This window comes from Xyrauchen texanus, chromosome 20 (genome assembly GCF_025860055.1).
Source record: "Xyrauchen texanus isolate HMW12.3.18 chromosome 20, RBS_HiC_50CHRs, whole genome shotgun sequence".
NCBI lineage: Eukaryota > Metazoa > Chordata > Actinopteri > Cypriniformes > Catostomidae > Xyrauchen > Xyrauchen texanus.
Genome location: NC_068295.1, coordinates 39,342,117 through 39,362,909, shown reverse-complemented (window position 1 = coordinate 39,362,909; position 20,793 = coordinate 39,342,117). Strand labels below are relative to the sequence as shown.

Here is a 20,793-nt window from a genome sequence, read left to right as displayed (position 1 = left end):
AAGTAAATAAATAAATCAAAACAAATCTTACATATTTCTTCTTTGCATACAAATTATGTTGCTCCATTTTTATAAAATAATATATATATATTATTATTATTATTTTTTTTTTTTAGGGTACAATAGGAGTGCCTTTTAGCCCTATTGTACCCTATACATTTATATATGTAGGTGTGTACCCTGGGAATTGAACATTTGACCTTGGTGTTGCTACTGCCATACTGTACCAGATGAGCTACAAGATCTCATACTGTTATGCAATGACATATGGTGGTGACAAACTTCCTCTTTTTGTCTCCTCAGGTCAAACATGTGGTGGTCTGATTCAAGGCCTCAACGGAACTATAGAGAGTCCTGGCTTTCCCCACGGCTACCCCAACTATGCCAACTGTACCTGGATCATAGTAACCGGAGAGCGAAACCGGATACAGCTGTCATTCCACACCTTTGCTCTGGAGGAGGACTTTGACATTGTCTCCATCTATGATGGACAACCGCAGCCGGGCAACCTGAAGATGAGGTGAGACCTGTGTTTCTTGCTTTCCGGCACAAGCGCTTTGCTGTGCCCTTGCTTTGGCCTCAAATACATGGTTGCATGCATCTTTTGTGGCTTATTGACTGCACTTTATAGAAATATAAATTACCCAGCACCATCCTATACAAAGGGGCTGGGGTTCAGCACCTGCCAGATGCTAAAGAAGAGACTCTTGTCAAAGTCCTGTAACAAATTTATAACGCAAGCATAGACGCATTGCTTTGCAGTTTCTAAAGGGTTGTTTATGTTGAAGAAGTGGGTAGAATGATATATTGGGCAGCATTTTGGAGCTTGAAGTGTCTAATGGATTAATAGACAATTAAGAGAGACAAACAAAGTGCACAGCCTCAGTGAAAATGGACGAGATAGTTGTAGATGTAGAAGCTTTTAAGAGTCACAAGATTAATGCAAAGATTCACATAGGCCAAGTACACACTGCAAAGTTCTGGGACTGACAAGGTCTGCATTCATTCTATGTGTTCTATGCTTGTGTACGGAATTGTGATGGTTAACATAGTGATAACCATATAAAGGTTTTGGCATCTCTTGGCTGTAAACAAGAAACATGGAGACTAGTTTAACCCTTTTGGTGTTCGCTATTTTTGTTTAAGGACAATTTTTATGACTAGAGATATCTTATAGTCTAGTCTCAACCCCCACACAGAATCTTATCCCCCTTGGACCCCTAAATAAATAAAAAATATAAAATTAATGAGATATCGTATTCTAGATAATTAACATGGCTTTTCTGGTTATTCATTTGTAGCATTGACCATGTAATAACTTACATAGTTTACAAGTTAATCTGTCAGTGTAATTGGCTCGCAGAATTCCAAGCTTTAAGCTTGTAGGCTAACCAGTTTGCTTATGCAAGCTATTTGAAAAACTTTTAAGAGTCACAAGAATAATGCAAAGATTTACTTAGGCTAAGTACACACTGCAAAGTTAATACATCAGCCACTCTCATAATTTAAGTAGTTGACAAAGTTATAACCATAGCAATGCTTTGTCATCTGTTGTTGTAAACAAGAAACATGGATGCCAGTTTTGAGTTTTGTAGCCATTTGACAACATATCAACTTATTGAAATGTTATATTCTGGAAAATATATCTATATATTTTAATATATCCTTAATAAATAGTACTAATAAATAGTGGTAGTGTTACAAACTTCCATAGTGTTTATGCTATGCTACCAGGCTAATTGGCTAGCAGAATGCTATCAGAAACTATTTAGCAGAGACAGGCCAGTTCTATTAAAATGACTGGGAGAAATTGGAAAGCCCAATGTTCAATGGACGTAGAAAGGAAGTCCCACCTTACAGGTAAAAGAGCCAATAACCTTTTAGATATAGACATCACCTGTCAATCAACTCGAGAACATCTTGCATTAGCTATACAAGTTGGGAATTATTTTTATTGATTTTTTTTTGCATTATCGTAGGTGAAAAAGCAGAATTTCTGATTCCTGTGTTATAAGATTTTGTTGCTGATTTGAAATATGTTCTTTGATCAAACTCATGACCAACCATTTTTGAGATTTCAGTGTTCCCCATTCAAGTAGATCTGCTAATAACTGGAAATAGCTTCACAGGAGTGTTCCAAAGATGACTTACAGTGGACTGGCTTGCTAGAAAGCTTGCAAGCTACCTGAAAAACAAAGAGCATCAAATGTTTTCTTTGACCAATTATAGCCTTGGTTATTTAATATATGACATGTATTTATAAAGCAGTCATTTTTATATTTACACACTTAAAACTACATACATTATAAATTGATTTTGTAGAGTTTCAATAGAGTACCAATTAAAGTCTAATTTCAGCCAACAGAATTACTTTATGTTCTAAGGGTTATAGGATTCTGCAGGGTGATAGAAGCTTGCAGGATAGCTGCAATTTTTAGCAAACTGCCGACCAAAGAGGGGCTGTGTTTTCATTATGCTCTCTAAGCCGATGTTGCTAAATGTGTTACCCTCAGGGACCAACTATTTTGGAGAGAGACAGACGGATGTTATAATTTGCGAATGAGTTGCGAGATATATCTTTCGTGATCTTTGTGATTTTCTAGCACCACAACTCAGGCGAGCTGCCAGTGCAAAAAGAGACAACGTCATAGTGTATGATGTCCAACCTGAAATCTGTGTGTTCAGAACAGGATTAAGGACTCATAAGAGGAGTCAGTTGTATTTAGCTGCAGTGTCTATGTGGCCATATGGTCAAAACTGAGACCACTTCAAACAGTTCAATGACTTTGCAGATGGGTTCATGGGCTAATCTTAATGTATCCAAAGGATACAATGCAATTAAAATTATCTGCTTACAATTAAGCACATAGCAAAAGATGCATTGGTAGTTGGGAGTTCTATTTGCAGAGTTGCAGATGCTCATTGACATTTCCCTATTTTATCTATTTTTACATGCGTTTACCCTGTAGACACATACATATCAAAGCAACCTTTGAGGAAATACTTTGTGTTTTGTGAAAATTGCTTTTCTGCAGGTAGCAAAAATTCAAAAGCATGTAAACAAAAGATCAAAAAGCCAACAAGAACTCAAAATGCATTTAATTCACATTCATGGTCTTTATCTATATACATTTTTCTAAACCAAAAATATTTGTAGTCATAATCTTTTATCAATGTAATAAATTGCTCCACCTCTGAAATGTATTTTCCCTTTTGGCTGACATCACCATGCCCCGTATTTTACATCCCCTTCAACCACCTGGCTTCATTCTGGTAAGTTATGCCCACCTTTCATGATCCAGTCAATTCCCAATGGATAAAATAAAGTCCTGCATAACATTTTTCTTGTTGAATATCCTGTCCTGATTAATTTAGAAATGCATCAGATTACAAAAGTGTTGCGAACATAATTTCATGTTGACTTTAATGGAATAGATCTGTTAGGAATACAATTCTGTTGAACACAAAAGGGGAATTTTTGGCTGCTATTTTCCAATTAATGAAGGTAAATGGGTCTGGGGTTGTCAAGCTCAGAAAGGACAAAAAAAGTCCATAAAAGTCACATCAATAAGCATAATAAAAGCTGGACCTGTGCGCTCTACATTGACAGACCAAATTTTTCAAAAATGCACCTTTTGTGTTCTACAGAAAGCCACCACAAATCTAAAACATACCACATAACACGTTGCTTTCTAAGTTTAGATAGACTTAGTCAGAATTTGGGGTTAGTATCATTTTCCCCCAGTGTTTAAACAAGGGGATTTTGGAAATGGCATGTTAAGTTTGAGCAAAAATTGTGACCTGACATTTTTAATATTGTTTGTAGTCGGGGTTCTATTCAAATATATTTTTCTGTTGCAGTAAGTGGCAGGACATTATGGCAAAAACATAGAGACTTTATTTCTACTGCACTTTTGACACTCCTCTGAGGCATTGTTTAATAATACATCAAAATCCTGCGGGAGAAAACTATTGGTGTCAATCCATGTAGAGTGTTACTCAAAGACAGATACTTTTGAATTTCCTGCATTTCTGTGGAAGAAATCAATTGAGTTCACAGCCAAATGTTTTAATGCGCAGTTTCATTTGAAAGCATTGGCTTACAAATGTTATATAACACAAACATTAGTGATATATCATATCCATTCCAGTTTGATCCACATATACTAACATTGCCATTCTCTTTTTCTTGTTTATTACTTCCATTTAGTTTCTTTTGTATGTAGATGTCCTGAGAGGTTGTCTATGCCATTTTGTCTGTGACATTTTATTAAACTGTTCCCAAGGTGGTTTGGGTGCCCGTATCTACTAGCTCAGCAGTTGCTGGACTCAGACTACTAGTTCTGCTGCATATTTTAAGGGACTTTCAAGGTGTCCCTAAAAGAGACAATGCTCAAGTGCTTACTGATTGACATGAGCAGTTATTTTAATTTTCTTTTAGTTTTTTTTGCTGTGAATTGAACTAGGGTAGTGTATACTAAATGAACAAGTAATAATGACTATTTTTGGACAGTAGAATAAGGTACATAATTGCATTTAAATATAGTCCAAGCACCGAAGTTTAGTTTTTTTTGTAATACTTTGATATATAGAGTTCATATTAACTTTAATCTATAATGGGTGTCCTTATAAATGAATTACTTTTGGATTACAGTTGATATAAAAAGTCTACTCAACCCAGTTTAAATGGCAGGTTTTTGCAAAGTAAAAAATGAAACAAAGATAAATCATATCAGACATTTTGCACCTTTAATGTAAAAATTACAACCTATGCAATGCTACTGAAAACCAAAATGACACATTTCAGAGAAGAAAAAAAAGAAAAGAAAAACTGACCTCATTGTTGAAAAGCATCCCTCAGGTGTGGGCTACAAACAAATGTCCAAGGCATTAGATATACCATGGAACACAGAGAAAACAGTCATCAACAAGTGGAGAAATTATGGCACAACAGTGACATTATCAAGAACAGGATGTCCCTCCAAAAATGATGAGAAGAAAACCGGTCAGGGAGGCTGTCAAGAGGCCTACAGCAACATTAAAGGAGCTGCAGCTATTTCTGCCAAGTACTGGTTGCTCCCCACATGACAACTATTTCCTGTATTCTTCTGTCTGGGCTATGCGGCAGGGTGGCAAGACCAAACCTTTTTGATGGAACCCCCCAAGACTGACAAAAACCTATATCCAGTCTCTCAAAACTATGTGGAAAAATGTGTTATGGACTGATGAGATCAAGGTTGAACTTTTTGCTCAAAATTGTAAAAGGTATGTTTGGCGCAAAAACAACACAGCACATCAGCAAAAGAAGACCATAACCAAGGTGAAGCATAGGGGTGGCATCATGCATTTGGGCTGCTTTTCTTCAGTTGGAACTGGAGCTTTTGTGAAGGTGGAGGGAATCATGAATAGCTCCATGTACCAGTCAATTTTGACACAGAACCTTCTGGCGTCTTCTAGAAAGCTGAAAATGAAGAGATCTTTTACCTTTCAGCAATACAGTGATCCAAAGCACACATCCAAATCAACAAAAGAATGGCTTCAGCATAAAAAAAAAAAGAAAAGAGGAATGTTTTAGAATGGCCGAGCCAGAGCCCAGACCTGCATCCTATAGAACCTGAAGAGGGCCGGTGTAGTACAACTACACAAAAGTGTAGTTATAGCACATGTACATTTACTTACATTTGCAGAGACAATGATAATATTAATGTATTGGCAGCATCTAATATGTACAAACTTTACATATGAACATTAGAGATGTACAAATGTATAGGGGTGAGATTAGTGGCACAATGTATTATATGTAATATATATATATATATATATATATATATATATATATATATATATATATATATATATATATATATATATTTATTTATTTATTTATTTATTTATTTTATTTCTTTCATTTGACTTTAGGGTGATGATTTTTGGGGATGTTCTTGTCATGTTTTGTGAGTTTCATCTGTTAACATCATCTTATCTCACTACATTTCTGTTTGAGAAGATCCACCAACACAAGTTTACAGAGCTTACAATGCCATATAGAATTAATGACGCAAGATGTCACTTTATGAGTCAGTGGCAGGTTTGACATGAATGTGAAAGACAATGAGCTTTAGTTGTTTTTGAGCTCATGTTAAATTGTTTGCCAAGTATCATTAGAAGGCAAACACATTTAAGATGAACATGTGTGCTTGCGGTATGGAGCTTGTTGAGGTTGCACCCTGTGATGGATTGCAAAACAAATGTGCGGTTCGATGATGCCGTAATGATGTATTATCCTGAAGGTGCTGCTTTAATGGTGCATTTAGACAACAATCAAGCAGAGGCACTTCTCAGAAGTGTCATTTACCTTTAATGACAACAGTTGAATGGCAGTTCCGCTGGCTGTGTAGCATTACGCATCTGATATGATGGGGTTGACACGCAGTGCTTACGCTAATTAAGCAAGAGCCATTACTGTAGGGCATGTGTGGTGTGCTAGCTCTCTGCTGTGCATCTCATGGGCCATGATGGAGCTGTGTCTTACGGGCTTTAGACGCTGACACCAAACATGCTGTGACCATCGTGTCAAAGCATGACACATAAAAGCCGTCTGTTTGCTGCACAGTTGGCCACTCGCCACTCTATGCAGGTGTAAGGGAACGTCAATCATTGACTTGGCTGGCTGCTATTTGTATCTCCCAACCACCAGGTGGTAGTGAAACCTTAACGCAACCTTTTTCAACCATGCTAATGAAATGCAAGCATACATGCATAAGAGGGTACACTACATTGAGGGGGGCTACAGAGATAACCAGTCAGTTGAACAAATCCAGCACTAGGGATAGAGAGTCAAGCTAGCTGAACTAAGAATGCATTTTGTAAAAGCAAGAAGTGGCAAGGTTGCTTTACGCTGCTTTATGTATGTGCAGAATCCTTTTTTTTTTTTCTTAAAACAAAACACAAGAGAAAAGTGTTTGAAAGAGACGAGCCTTTAAATATATCCCACCCCAACTTAGTTTCAAATGGTTCAAATACAGTTACAAAATACATCAACACAATAAGAAAACTGCGCTTATCATGTGATTTCATGGGGTTTTTGACAACAGGTGCACAAACAGTTAATTTCCAGATGGGTCGCATGAATACTGCATCAGAATCACACTGCTTTGGGCACCAGAGATGCATTCAGGTTGCTGAGAGCAGTCCAGAGAGAGCAGTGAGCCCACAACACAAGAATACAACTTTCTCTGTCTGACTGATAGCTCACATCACCAGCAAGACTTTATGCACATCAAACACCTGCCATGGTGCATATGCTCTCCTCTGAGGACAGAACTGCTCTAAGCTTCTGCAAAATACATACGCAAGCACCAGCCGCACAGATGAATGATTAGACAGGTAAAAAAAACTAGTTACAACTCTGAGAGGAAGTTTGAAATCTGCCTGGATTTATTGATGGTGTTTGGTGTTGTGACGCAAAATGTGACTTGAGGATTTTTACTAACAGCAGCTGTTTTGACAGATTAGATCAGTCCAAATTGAGCCATGCAAATGTCTTGAAAAAGGTGATATGTGTTATTTTTAGGGATGTCCTATAATTATTATTATTTTTTTTTTTTTGAGAATGAGCACGAGTACCGATACTTCAGTTTTGTTGCACGCCGATACCGAGTCCAATACCTGTTTTTTTGTTTTTCTTTTCCTGAACTATATATCAAGAGTTTATTTACATTTTATCATCAAAATGGTGTTTAAATAAATTAATTTGTTAAAACTTTAATCAAATGAAAATATAACAGTTAATTTGCAACATAATATTGTGTTAGTTTTTATCAAATTAAGTGCTCATATACAGAACCTCACAGCACAATCCAAAATACAGCATTGGAGTTACAGAATATTTTGTCAAATAAAGTGCTGCACTACAGAGAATCACAGTAAGATATATGTAAGATATTGCTTGAATATAATAGTTACTTTTGATATATTAGTAGTAGTAGTAGTAGTAGTAAGACAGTGAATACAACATAACTTTACAATAGTAATATATTTGTTATTTTTATTTTATTTTACATAGTTTCATTTAAATTAAGCTTTTATTTTGACAGAGCTTTTATGTTGAAATTGTTCTGTGTTATGATCGTATCTTTCAGTCAGGAAAAGCTGAATGAGTGGCAAAAGAAACAACTACTGTTGTGTTATCGATGAGCAGGAATTGTGATACACGGCATTCTGAGCATTAAAATACTGAAAAGATTGTCAGTCAGGTCGATTAATTATGACAGCTGACCGAACTTATCTTTGAGTAATGTTGCATAGCTTTGACAAGTGTGCTGTTGGAGGGAACAGACATACGGTGAGTCTGCATTTGTTGTTTTTCAAAGGGCATACATGCATCTCACCAGCAGAAGTTGAATCTTCATCAACTACCTGCTGTCAAGTGTGGAGTTGTTGTGCAAATATTCCTGGATGTTCACAGCAGGACTTTGACCAAAAAGTTTTTTAGCAAAGAAAAAGATTTGGCCACATATGGTCAAATTAATTACTTAATTACTCTTAAGGTGCGGTCACACATCTTCGCTTGTGAAATTCCGCAGGCAAAATGCAGTCATCTCAGTGGGAATCCGTGTGAGCATGAATTTCACGTGATTAATTCCCCTTGCGGATTTCGCATGGAGTTTAAGTTAGGTGAACTTTGACAGGCGACTTTGACCAGTGGGAAGCTGCTTGGTTTGGCAGTGACCTCTGTGTGGGTTGAGCTTCGTACACAGCTTCACTGAATATTCACAATGGACCAGGATATCTTTTTATCAGTGAGTTTCTTTTTAACTTCACTCTCACAGAGTATGAAGTACAGCATTAAAAAGAGGCTGCTTGACAATTATAGTTTTGCTGGTTTAAAACACGCTCAACATCCGGCCAAGCCATCTTCGCCTGCAGAATTTGGCCATGCAAAGGTATGTGTAACTGTGCCTTTAATGGGTCCCATTTACTAGCCTTGCATGCGCACATATTTGGGTATAAAACTGAGCCTGATCTCATGAAAATTACTTAATTGTGGCGACATTTTTGCAAAATGATTTTACGTAGCTCTTTATATGTATCTCTGCATTTTTGCGGTGCAATGTCAACTGTGTGGCACTAAAAGCTAGATACACTTTCTCCCAAAAAGATGAACTTTATAAGTTTAATGCTCAATCAAGATTTAAATCAACAGAACCTACCTCCATACCTTAAACCTAAACCTGATGATTTGGGGAATGAAATGTTTTGTTGTATCGCCTCTTATGTTTATTTAGCCAGGAAACTGCTGCGATACATACAGAGAGTCATGTTAAAATCGTTTCGTAAAAATGTAGGTATTGTAGCATGATTCTATGAGAAAAGCACTGTAACCAACAACTGTTCTAAAATAAAAGTACAATTACTTTAAAAACATAATTACTTGAGTAAGAAAGTATCCTATTAAAAGAGTACTCAAGTAGTGAGTAACTCGTTACTTTCACAAATTACATAATAGATGTTAACTCCCCTATATTCCATTATACAATACACATTTAACATGTATTACAGAATTATTATTATTATTCATGGAAATTCTGTCATCATTCACCATCATGTTGTTTTTTCTCCATATTTTCAAAGTGAATGGTGAGCGAGACTGTCAGTCCCTAACATTCTGTCTAATATATTTGGTGTTCCACAGAATATAAAATTATGGCTGAGTTATCACTTTAAAGGGATAGTTCACCCAAAAATGAAAATTCTCTCATCATTTACTCACCTTCATGCCATCCAAGGTGTGCATGTCTTCCTTTCTTCTGCAGAACAAAAAATATTTTTAGAAGAATATTTGAGCTCTGTAGGCCAAAATGTTGATGCTCCAAAAAAGATTAAGATTAAGGTTTGGAAACATTTCTAGTAATTATTATGGTGAAAACATGAAAATGTCCCACAAGGACATTATATATAATGCTGAAATATAAACCAAAGCAAGATCATGCTTTATTAATGCCTTCTTTCACTATTTCCTAGCTTTTAAAGTCCTGCACAGATTCTTATTTCAGTGTATTTACATGTGACAGGGCGGAGGGCGGGGCCAGGTGGTGATTTTACACACCTGGTCCCGTATCAGGCTAATTAAGCCTCCGAGAGGGATAAAGGCCAACTGTGGATGGTGGTGCGAGAGAGAGAGAGAGAGAGAGAGAGAGAGAGCGAGATCGTTTACGGGCAGCTGTCCGTCATGTGTGTGTTTTTGTCTTTTGTTTAAGTTTTTCATTGAAATATGATTTATATTGTCAAGCCGGTTCTCGCCTCCTCCTTTCCATTGAACTCCCTTTACACTACAGTTTTCATTGTCAAAAGAATTTAGATTATTAGTTCAGAACAGCAGTACCTCCTTACTCTAAACGCAGAGTACGCAGCCTGCGTAGGGCAACAATCCCGGTCATTGAACACTTAATGTGTCTGAAACCACCCCCATCCTCTATATAGTGCACTATTTCGAGTGTCCGCCATTTTGTAGGAGTGTCTGAATTCTGAGTGAGCCACTCGTTCCTTATGTTTGTTCACTCATTCTTACCCACAATGCACTCTAATTTCAAGTGAATATTTGATATACACTCAACAACAGTTAATTGTCCACATTCCACCATGGGGAAGACGTAAGAGCTTGGAATTTACTGCTTCCTTCACTCTTACAATGTTTTCTTTCATGCTGAATGTAGTAAATTACTTTTTGACAAATCATTACTTGATTAAAATAACAATAACATATAGAGAGGCAAAACATACAGATACATTTTAAAATGTACTCTTTATTTGATCAAATGTGTTTACTCTTTTTATTAACACACAGTATATATTAGAAATGACCAACAGAATGAAGATTTATGGTATTAATATATTGTTTTATAAGAATAACAAGTAAGGCCCGAGTATTTTAAAAGTGCATATGTGATGTTGTTTCTGTGACAGCCCCAGAGCTCCAGTGCTCGGTGTATACACATCAGCGTCTGAATTCACTCACTCATTTTGTATGTATGTACGTACTTATGTTGCGTGCAGTCAGCACCTTCAAACCTTCAGAGAAGGTGTGACAAAAATGGTGAAGGAAAATTTTGATAAATGATGAAACAGTCTTTTCTTTTATTATGTATTAATGAATATGCATTTAACAAATAAATGCATCTGAACTATATCTTTGCGTTGTTACTCTTGTTTGACGGAGTGTTAGCAGTTAGCGTAAGCCAATCAAAACTGCTCATTATTACACTGTAGCTCTACATTATGGTTTTGAAGAGGTATTTATGCACTGCATGCCACTTATGATTAATATTATTAGATTAGAATAAATGTTTCATAGTAACAGAAAGGATTCAGCATGTAGCCAATCATGTGTTGTCTAGGCTTATATAAAGAATGTTTTTTTTTGTTGTTGTTCAAGCTATAATGCTCAGAATTATTACTATTTTTATTATCATTTTTATTATTATTTAATTTTATCAAGGGCCACCAGGAGCATGTCATTATAAACATTTGGTTTTGGTTGGTTCTAAATTGTATCCTAAATGTATTATATATGTGAGTGCCAACTTACTGATGAATCAAGATTTCTGTGTTTAGTGAAAGAGGTCCATTGACACATTTTTTTTTATTTATTGCACCTGTCACAGTCCATACTTCTCTCATCAAAGATGAGCATGATATGTACTGCAGACTAGGAGATTTATATTTGGGTAATTCTCACGAAAACTGTCAAGAACATGTCCAGGTCATATTTCATATGGCTCTAGAATCAAAAAAAGAGCTAGTGTACTTAAAAATGTGGAAAAGCTGCACAGCTGCTAATAGGAATAATTCACAAAAATAATTAAAGTTCCTTCATAATATAATAACCTAAACAATCTAACTTTTACCACACAACAACAGTTCATAGTGACCATATCTGTGAATTTCATAAAAGCACAAATATCACCATAAAATCATCATGAAAGTAATCCATACAACTTGTGCACTAAATCTTATGAAGCCATACAAAATGTAGGTAATTATTCCCTGAAGATTGTACTACATCTCTCAAATAAAAAATATTGCATACAGGTCTGAAATGCTACGAGAGAGTAAATTATGAAAATGTTTATTTTGGTAGTTTAATGTGCCTTTAATTCACTCTTTAGTTTCATCTGAAGCCAAGTCTAGAGGTATATCATTTTTACCATCCCTAATACAAAAGAGGCAAAGAGAGGGTATTTCAGCGTGTCTGATAGTGATTTATATTATTCTGGAGACCTGAATAGCCTTGCAGTTCCACACATTACCCACCAGTGGCACTGTGCCTTATCTCTACTTCCAAGGAGTGTAAACTGTTAACTCAACGTTTCAGCTCCACAAATAATCACACACACACACACAGCGCATCAATAAAGACATATCCAAGGAAACACCACGTCCTTGCCAGTGTGATTTAATGAGGGTTATGTTTGTGCAGTCTCGAGCTTTGGGAGCAGAATTTGCCCCTGTGTACATTAGATTTCAGAAAGTTGCTTCCACAGACCGTTGACCCAATAATTGTCACCGCCATTGTGAAGTCACCACGTAGTCTTTACACTCAGCTCCCCCTGGAAGCCCGACTTTAAAGAGTGGAGAATTCTGCGGCGGGCTGGAGGGAAGCCAAATTGCTTGCCTCTCTAACGCTGACTTCGTGGGTGCATGAATAAATGATTTTTCCAACACTGGATAAACCCCTTGTAAGCTATTGCCACTGTTTTAATTGCCTCTGCCATGCTATGCATACAGACAGTTGGAGGCAACGAGGGAAAAACAGCACATGAGGAAATAAACTTGTTACCTCGTGGAGTGTTTTCTAAGGCACCACCCATTTTGCACTCCAGCTCTCGCCATATGTTTGGGCAGATTTTTAAGAAATCTTAATTATTGATGTTCTTGTTGGTTTCTCTTGGATTTATTTACTTGTTTTTCTTATCTCAGTATGCAGTATAACTTGTGTATTCAAGGCTATTCCTTTTTTTCCCTCTATGTAATGCTTTAAAAATATATAGATTCTAAAATAAATATTTTGCAAGTAGAAGGCTTAAACCCTCTAATGAATTGGGCAGGGCAATTTTGCTAAAATATTTCTATATATATTAATCTCTCTCTCTGTATGTATACCTGTATGTATGTATATGTGTGTGTGTATATATATATATATATATATATATATATATATATATATATATATATATATATATATATGTATATGTATATATGTGTATATATATATATATGTATATATGTGTATATATATATATATATATATATATATATGTGTATATATATATATATATATATATATATATATATATATATATATATATATATATATATATATATATATATTATATGAGTAACCATTATTTCACCCAAACAACCATTGCAAAATGTAAAAAGTAAAATACAAAAGACCACACCAGGGCTCTACGCTAACATTTTTCTCAAGGAGTACATGCGCTCCTAAATGAAAAAATGTAGGAGCACACAAAGAAATTTAGGAGCACAGTGAAAATTAAATACAGAGTTTATTAACAAACATTTTATTACATACATATTTATACTGCATGTATGAGTGTGTGTGCATGTACTAAGGGACACACATCTGTGGAAGAGCACATACCTCCCAAATCACACATTGACCCATGCCTACTAAAATCAAATGATATTTTAGTAGGTATATTTTAGCTGCTTTTGTATGTTGACTGTCTGGCATACTTAGAGGTCAGCCAGCGATCTCTCATTATGTCAGCAATTTGACCGATCATCTCCTCACATTGTCGTATGTGGGATTCATGTAAACTTATGTTTTTCATGTTTTTGTGGTGGAGTCTGATAAGCGGCCCAAATTTGATGAAAGGTTCTTCTTCTTTCACAATGAAGTATGTAATGTTTATCTTTATTTTCAGCTGCTTTCTCTTCTCCTCCTCAGACTGCAGCACTTGCCTCCTCAAGGCTACTGACACCGAGCTTGATGGTTTCTCCGCCGTGAGATGTTTCACTACACTATCTCTATTCAGATTAGCGATGGGCATTCTGGATCTTTTCATAATTGGTGTTAAAACAATTCTAATTAAATTATTAAATGAAATTATACTCTACCTTAACCACAATTTATAAAAAAATTCATTGATTTGTTAAGAAAAATAATACTATTAAACATTTGCATTTAAAGTATAACTTATTCTATATAAACAAAGTGCATATAAATCTAACCATTCAAAACGAATACAATCTGAACAGCATTATAGACAGGGCCACCACTGGCCAAATTGAAGCCCTACAGGTGATATGAGCGTGAAGGGATTGTCTGTGTTCCACAACTGCTTTCGGGTCCTTGAATAACGTATAGCGAACGAGTAAGGGCAGCCGGTGGACTTTCTGGTGCCATCCTAGGGTAAGTTGGTGCCCCCCTAGGGAGTTGATGCCCTACGCAAACTGTTTAGTATGCATGTAGGTAGCGGCAGTAGCCTACTGATAATAGTATATTGCACCATATCAAAGAAAAATAAATAATTTGCAAAACTGCAGCATCCCACAAATTGAAATAAATGTGAAAAAGAAGGATGTTTTTTCACGTGTGCATTTAAAGTAAAACTTTTCAATATACATAACAAAGTGCATATAAATGTAACAATTAAAATACAATCTGAACAACATAAGTTGGCTCCGCCCTCCCTCACGCATCTTTGGTTCATTGCTTGACACTGCATGTCTGATTGACAGGAACAACAGATGAGACCTGATCTGAGCAGACAGTCAGAACTAATGTGTGGGCTTGAGCATTTAGGCCTATATTATTTTATTCGTTTTTTTCGTTATTTTTAAATCTTTTGATTATTCGTATCTTAATTTGTTTTTTTTATATTTGTATAAATAGATTCTGATATGCGAGCCGGCTCCCAACGTCACCTACAAGAGCCGACTCGTTCGCAAATGACACATCACTACTTTTTTGGCTGGGGCCTTTAAATGCTCACTATATGTGTCGGGGCAGGTGTTCTTTTCCTTTCCTATTCTTTCAGGGGGAAAAGACCCAGCAGAGACCACATCCTGCTCAAAGGGGAGATTAACATGTGTCAAATACATCACGTGGGCTCAAAGTGCCACGTGGAAGAGGCGTGGAAGTAAGACCTGCCTCGAAGGGGAGGAGCTCTACACACACAGTGATCAGGGCAGAGAGGGGTCTGCCCAAGCGAGATGCAGGTCTACCAATAGGGAGACCATACCGCGGAAGATACATCACAGGGAGTTGCCGGCATGCCTACCTCGGGACTCAAGCCAGTGCTGAAGTGGTCTCATATGCGTCAACCAGAGCGGTGTGACCTCCGACAAGGATGCCATATGCCCCAGGAGCCTCTGAAAGTATTTCAGTATTCAGTATTTCCAAGCTCTGGGCAAGGGGCACTAAGGGGACAATCGCATCTGACGTACCTGGGGGTGGGACATCACATCGTCCCATGTACCCGGCGTTGGGCAGGTCAGCGAATGAGGAGATGGGCCATTTGGGCCGTCCCCGAGACTCGTCACAACCGGCTGGCCGGGGGTGTGGTTTATGTGGTGCAGCCAGACTCACTCGTTCGCGGGGCCCTGGCTGCGAGTGCTCGGTGTCCAGTTGCTGTGGTAATGGAGCCCATTGGCACCGGCTGTGTGACCCAAGGAAAGAGGAAACTGGTCTTTTTTTTTGACAATGTGGGTACCGCAGCCCGTCCAGGGTGCCGTGAACACAAAACAAAAGGGAACAAAAGATTCTCCTCCCGGCCCTCCACAGGGGGACAGAGTGGTCTGGTCACCAGCTCCCGGGTTCCCGCAGACATCTTCGACCTTGGGTCGTCCATCTCAGGGGCGTTTAGGATCCTTCTTGGGGTCTTAGCACCAGGGCGTGAGGCGGGAGGGCATCAGCATACTGCGGGGGGGCTCTACGCCGGGGCCGACTACTCAACTCAGGCTAAGGAGGAGCCAGCTGGGCTTTCTCCGTTGCAAGGGGATGCCCTCAGCGAGCAGACTGGGTATGCACACTTGTGCCGCACTAGGGCAAGATGTATTGCCTCTGTTTGTATCTTCACTGCCTAGAACTGCTGGGCGAAGTCCTTGGTGTCGTCAAAAAGGCAGACCTGGTAGATGGGCACATTCTAGAAGTGTGCTTTATCAGCATTCCTCATCTCCAGATTCAGCCATAGGTGGCGTTCCTAGACCACAAGAGTGGACATCATCTACACCATGACCTTCGTTGCCAGGAGGGCGAGGTCGGTCGCCGAGCGCAGTACCTGCAACACATCGGGGTAAGAACTGCCCTCATGCAGTTCTTTCAGTGCCTTATCCTGGTGGACTTGCAGGAGGGCAATGGAATGCAGGGTGGAATCGGCCTGTCCAGCAGCGCTGTAGAATTTGGCAGCCAGAGACAACGTAGTCCTACAGGCCCTGGAGGGGAGTGCCAGGTGACTCCGCCAGGTGATGGCGCTTTGCAGGTACAAGTGCACCGTAAGCACCTTATCCACCTGAGGAATCGCAGCATAACCCTCAGCCGCCTCGCCATCGAGGGTGGTGAGAGTGGCCAAGCTGAGGGATCAGGATCGGACAGTAAAATGTGTCCCCCATGACCTTGTCAGCTCGTTGTGCACCTCCGGGAACAAAGGGACCATTCGTCAAGCCGTGAGTGCTCAGGGGCGGGTGGAGGATTCAACTCCAGCATGACACTCATGGCGGCCCTGGGCAAGCATGGCGGTCAGCTCCACGTCAGACTCAGACTGGGCCGGCACACACAAATGGACCGGCAGAGGAATTCAGCTCGCTGAACACAACCGCTCGGCTCCAAAGAAAAAATCTGAAAGAGTGGTTGCAAGCTCTAGTTGCCAATTCTGGCATTTTCTCAAAGATCTGAGGTGTTTGGGGCTCCCAAGAGTGAACCCTTGTGTCAATACATCGACACAATTTCGAGTTAGTGACAGATAGGGAACCAGAGTTTTGATAACTTTGCAAATTTATTCAAAAGAAAAGACTGAAATATCACATTGACATAATATAGACCCTTAACTCGGCACTTAGTTTAAGCACCTTTGGCAGTGATTACAGTCTCAAGTCTTTTTGAGTATGATGTGACAAGCTTGGAATTGAGGCCAAAAAGATTAGAGAATCTTGTTTTTTTACAGTCTGAGAGTCCTTTAGGTTCTTTTTTACAGTGAGGAAAATAAGTATTTGAACACCCTGCTATTTTGCAAGTTCTCCCACTTAGAAATCATGGAGGGGTCTGAAATTGTCATCGTAGGTGCATGTCCACTGTGAGAGACATAATCTAAAAAAAAAAAAATCCAGAAATCACAATGTATGATTTTTTAACTATTTATTTGTATGATACAGCTGCAAATAAGTATTTGAACACCTGAGAAAATCAATGTTAATATTTGGTACAGTAGCCTTTGTTTGCAATTACAGAGGTCAAACGTTTCCTGTAGTTTTTCACCAGGTTTGCACACACTGCAGGAGGGATTTTGGCCCACTCCTCCACACAGATCTTCTCTAGATCAGTCAGGTTTCTGGGCTGTCGCTGAGAAACACGGAGTTTGAGCTCCCTCCAAAGATTCTCTATTGGGTTTAGGTCTGGAGACTGGCTAGGCCACGCCAGAACCTTGATATGCTTCTTACAGAGCCACTCCTTGGTTATCCTGGCTGTGTGCTTCAGGTCATTGTCATGTTGGAAGACCCAGCCTCGACCCATCTTCAATGCTCTAACTGAGGGAAGGAGGTTGTTCCCCAAAATCTCGCAATACATGGCCCTGGTCATCCTCTCCTTAATACAGTGCAGTCACCCTGTCCCATGTGCAGAAAAACACCCCCAAAGCATGATGCTACCACCCCCATGCTTCACAGTAGGGATGGTGTTCTTGGGATGGTACTCATCATTCTTCTTCCTCCAAACACGGTTAGTGGAATTATGACCAAAAAGTTCTATTTTGGTCTCATCTGACCACATGACTTTCTCCCATGACTCCTCTGGATCATCCAAATGGTCATTGGCAAACTTAAGACAGGCCTTGACATGTGCTGGTTTAAGCAGGGGAACCTTCCGTGCCATGCATGATTTCAAACGATGACGTCTTAGTGTATTACCAACAGTAACCTTGGAAACGGTGGTCCCAGCTCTTTTCAGGTCATTGACCAGCTCCTCCCGTGTAGTTCTGGGCTGATTTCTCACCTTTCTTAAGATCATTGAGACCCCACGAGGTGAGATCTTGCATGGAGCCCCAGTCCGAGGGAGATTGACAGTCATATTTAGCTTCTTCCATTTTCTAATGATTGCTCCAACAGTGGACCTTTTTTCACCAAGCTGCTTGGCAATTTCCCGTAGCACTTTCCAGCCTTGTGGAGGTGTACAATTTTGTCTCTAGTGTCTTTGGACAGCTCTTTGGTCTTGGCCATGTTAGTAGTTGGATTCTTACTGATTGTATGGGGTGGACAGGTGTCTTTATGCAGCTAACGACCTCAAACAGGTGCATCTAATTTAGGATAATAAATGGAGTGGAGGTGGACATTTTAAAGGCAGACTAACAGGTCTTTGAGGGTCAGAATTCTAGCTGATAGACAGGTGTTCAAATACTTATTTGCAGATGTATCATACAAATAAATAGTTAAAAAATCATACATTGTGATTTCTGGATTTTTTTTTTTAGATTATGTCTCTCACAGTGGACATGCACCTACGATGACAATTTCAGACCCCTCCATGATTTCCAAGTGGGAGAACTTGCAGAATAGCAGGGTGTTCAAATACTTATTTTCCTCACTGTATGTGTCTTGCACAGAGGAGACTCTGCCATGAAGCCCTGATCGTTGGAGTGTTGCCGTGATGGTTGTCTTTCTGCAAGTTTTTACCATCTCCACACATGATTTCTGGAGCTCAACCAGAGTGACCATATTGTCCTTGGTCACATCTCTTGCTATGGCCCTTCTCCCCTAATCAGTTTGGTCGGTGGTCAGCTCTAGGAAGAGTCCTGGTTATTGCAAACTTCCATTTAAGAATTAATGAGGCCAGTGTACTCTTGGGTACCTTCAATGCAGCCAGAGATTTTCTGCAACCTTCGCCAGATCTGTGCCTTGACACAATACCGTCTCTGAGCTCTGCAGGCAATTCCTTTTACCTCATGGCTTGGTTTTTGTTCTGTTATGCATTTTCAGCTGTGAGACCTTATATAGACAGGTGTGTGCCTTTCCAATTGAATTTGCCACAGGAGAACTCCAATCAAAGTGTAGAAACATCTCAAAGATGATTCAGAGAAATGGGATGCACCCGAGCTAAATTTAAAGTGTCATGGCAAAGGGTCTGAATACTTATGTCAATGTGATATTTCATTTTTTTTCAATAATAATAATATAAAGCATTTTAGCATAAGGCTGCAACATAACAAAATTTGAAAAAAATTAAGGTCTGAATACAGTCTGAATGCACTGTATCACCCAGCCCTACTATTTAACAATCTTAAGGTAACAGAGGGCAAAGAAACAAAGTCTTCTACCTCTCTTCTTTTCCGGTTGGCATGACAAAATAATTACTCAGAAGACAGATAAGTGTTACGGTTATCTAAATAAGATAGCGCCTCAAAATCTCTAGTAATATCTCTGAAAGCATTATCTCTGAAAGAGTTAGTCAATCTATTACTCCATTACATCAAACCACTCACCAAACCAAATGAAGTATAAGTTGCCATGGACGTTTTCCTCCATTCACTGTTATATGCAAATACTCTGATTACTGGGCTGTTTCGCAGAGGTTTTATAGTGTGACCACTCTATGCCATTTTTTCCCCCCATGTTCCCCAGCTATTTTTTGCAGCTTAGCAGGTTGGGTGTGATTTCCATGCTTTGAGCCTCAGAGGGGAATCACGGGTTGTTATCACTGTTTCTCGCATTAAAAGTACATGGGCGATTGATCTAACACTTCTCTAATCTTTTTCAATTAATTGAATAAAGATGTTTACTGCATCCTCTTTTAGACTTTGCTTCAAGGGAGCATTACAAACAGCTGAAAGGCCACTGGATTAGTTTGCTCTGAATGTGGGATCAAAATGCTGCCAATCCTTTGTGGGCTTTATGGGCGACATGACTGAAAGTGAGAAAGTGAGCCATTGTCAGACAATGTACATGTGGTAAAAGCTTGATCGTTTGCATATATTTGGAACTGTTGCACTTAATTTCTGAAAACATTACGGAATTGCTATAGTCTTCAAAGCATTAATCACTCCCCCATGTTCACTCATCAGTATGCAGCGTAAGATTGTGTGTAATCATAGTTATCACCACGAAAAGAGGTAAAGGTAAGAACTGCAAGTTCTCTTTGGCCAGAGCAGCAGTCTTTGATTTTTTTATTGATGTGTTGACTTTGCCTTACAGAGAAAATAAACATAAGTACACTTACATAAAAATGCTTATTTGTTCATGTCGTCAGCACAACCTGATAGCATGTAATGGACCAATTTTTGATCAAGTATCAGGATGATATGAAGTTTTATTTGTAACTTTGTAATCACAGACTAGGGGTTGAAGGTTTCACCAAAATCTTGTATCACGGTATGAGTTATTTAAGTAAAAGATTAAACCGTAATCAACAATAATAATTATATATACATACACACACATATATTCAATGGCAGTTCTGTCTCTAAATTCTAATTGAATAAGCCACATTCAACATGATCACTCTGGAAATTGACATGTTGCTTCTGAATGTCCATGTACCCTTGCTAAAATCAACACAATTCT

The 20,793-nt window shown here is 38.7% G+C and overlaps 1 protein-coding gene across 1 annotated transcript in view; it reads left to right on the top strand.

The window, feature by feature from the left end:
- The first annotated feature begins 230 nt into the window (after positions 1-230).
- LOC127660590 (CUB and sushi domain-containing protein 1-like) overlaps positions 231-20,793 on the top strand; it is a 524,643-nt gene continuing 504,080 nt past the window's right edge. Inside the window, exon 1 of the mRNA XM_052150909.1 lies at positions 231-520. Within this exon, the coding sequence (XP_052006869.1) occupies positions 231-520 (290 nt within the window). The remainder of the gene's footprint in view (positions 521-20,793) is intronic.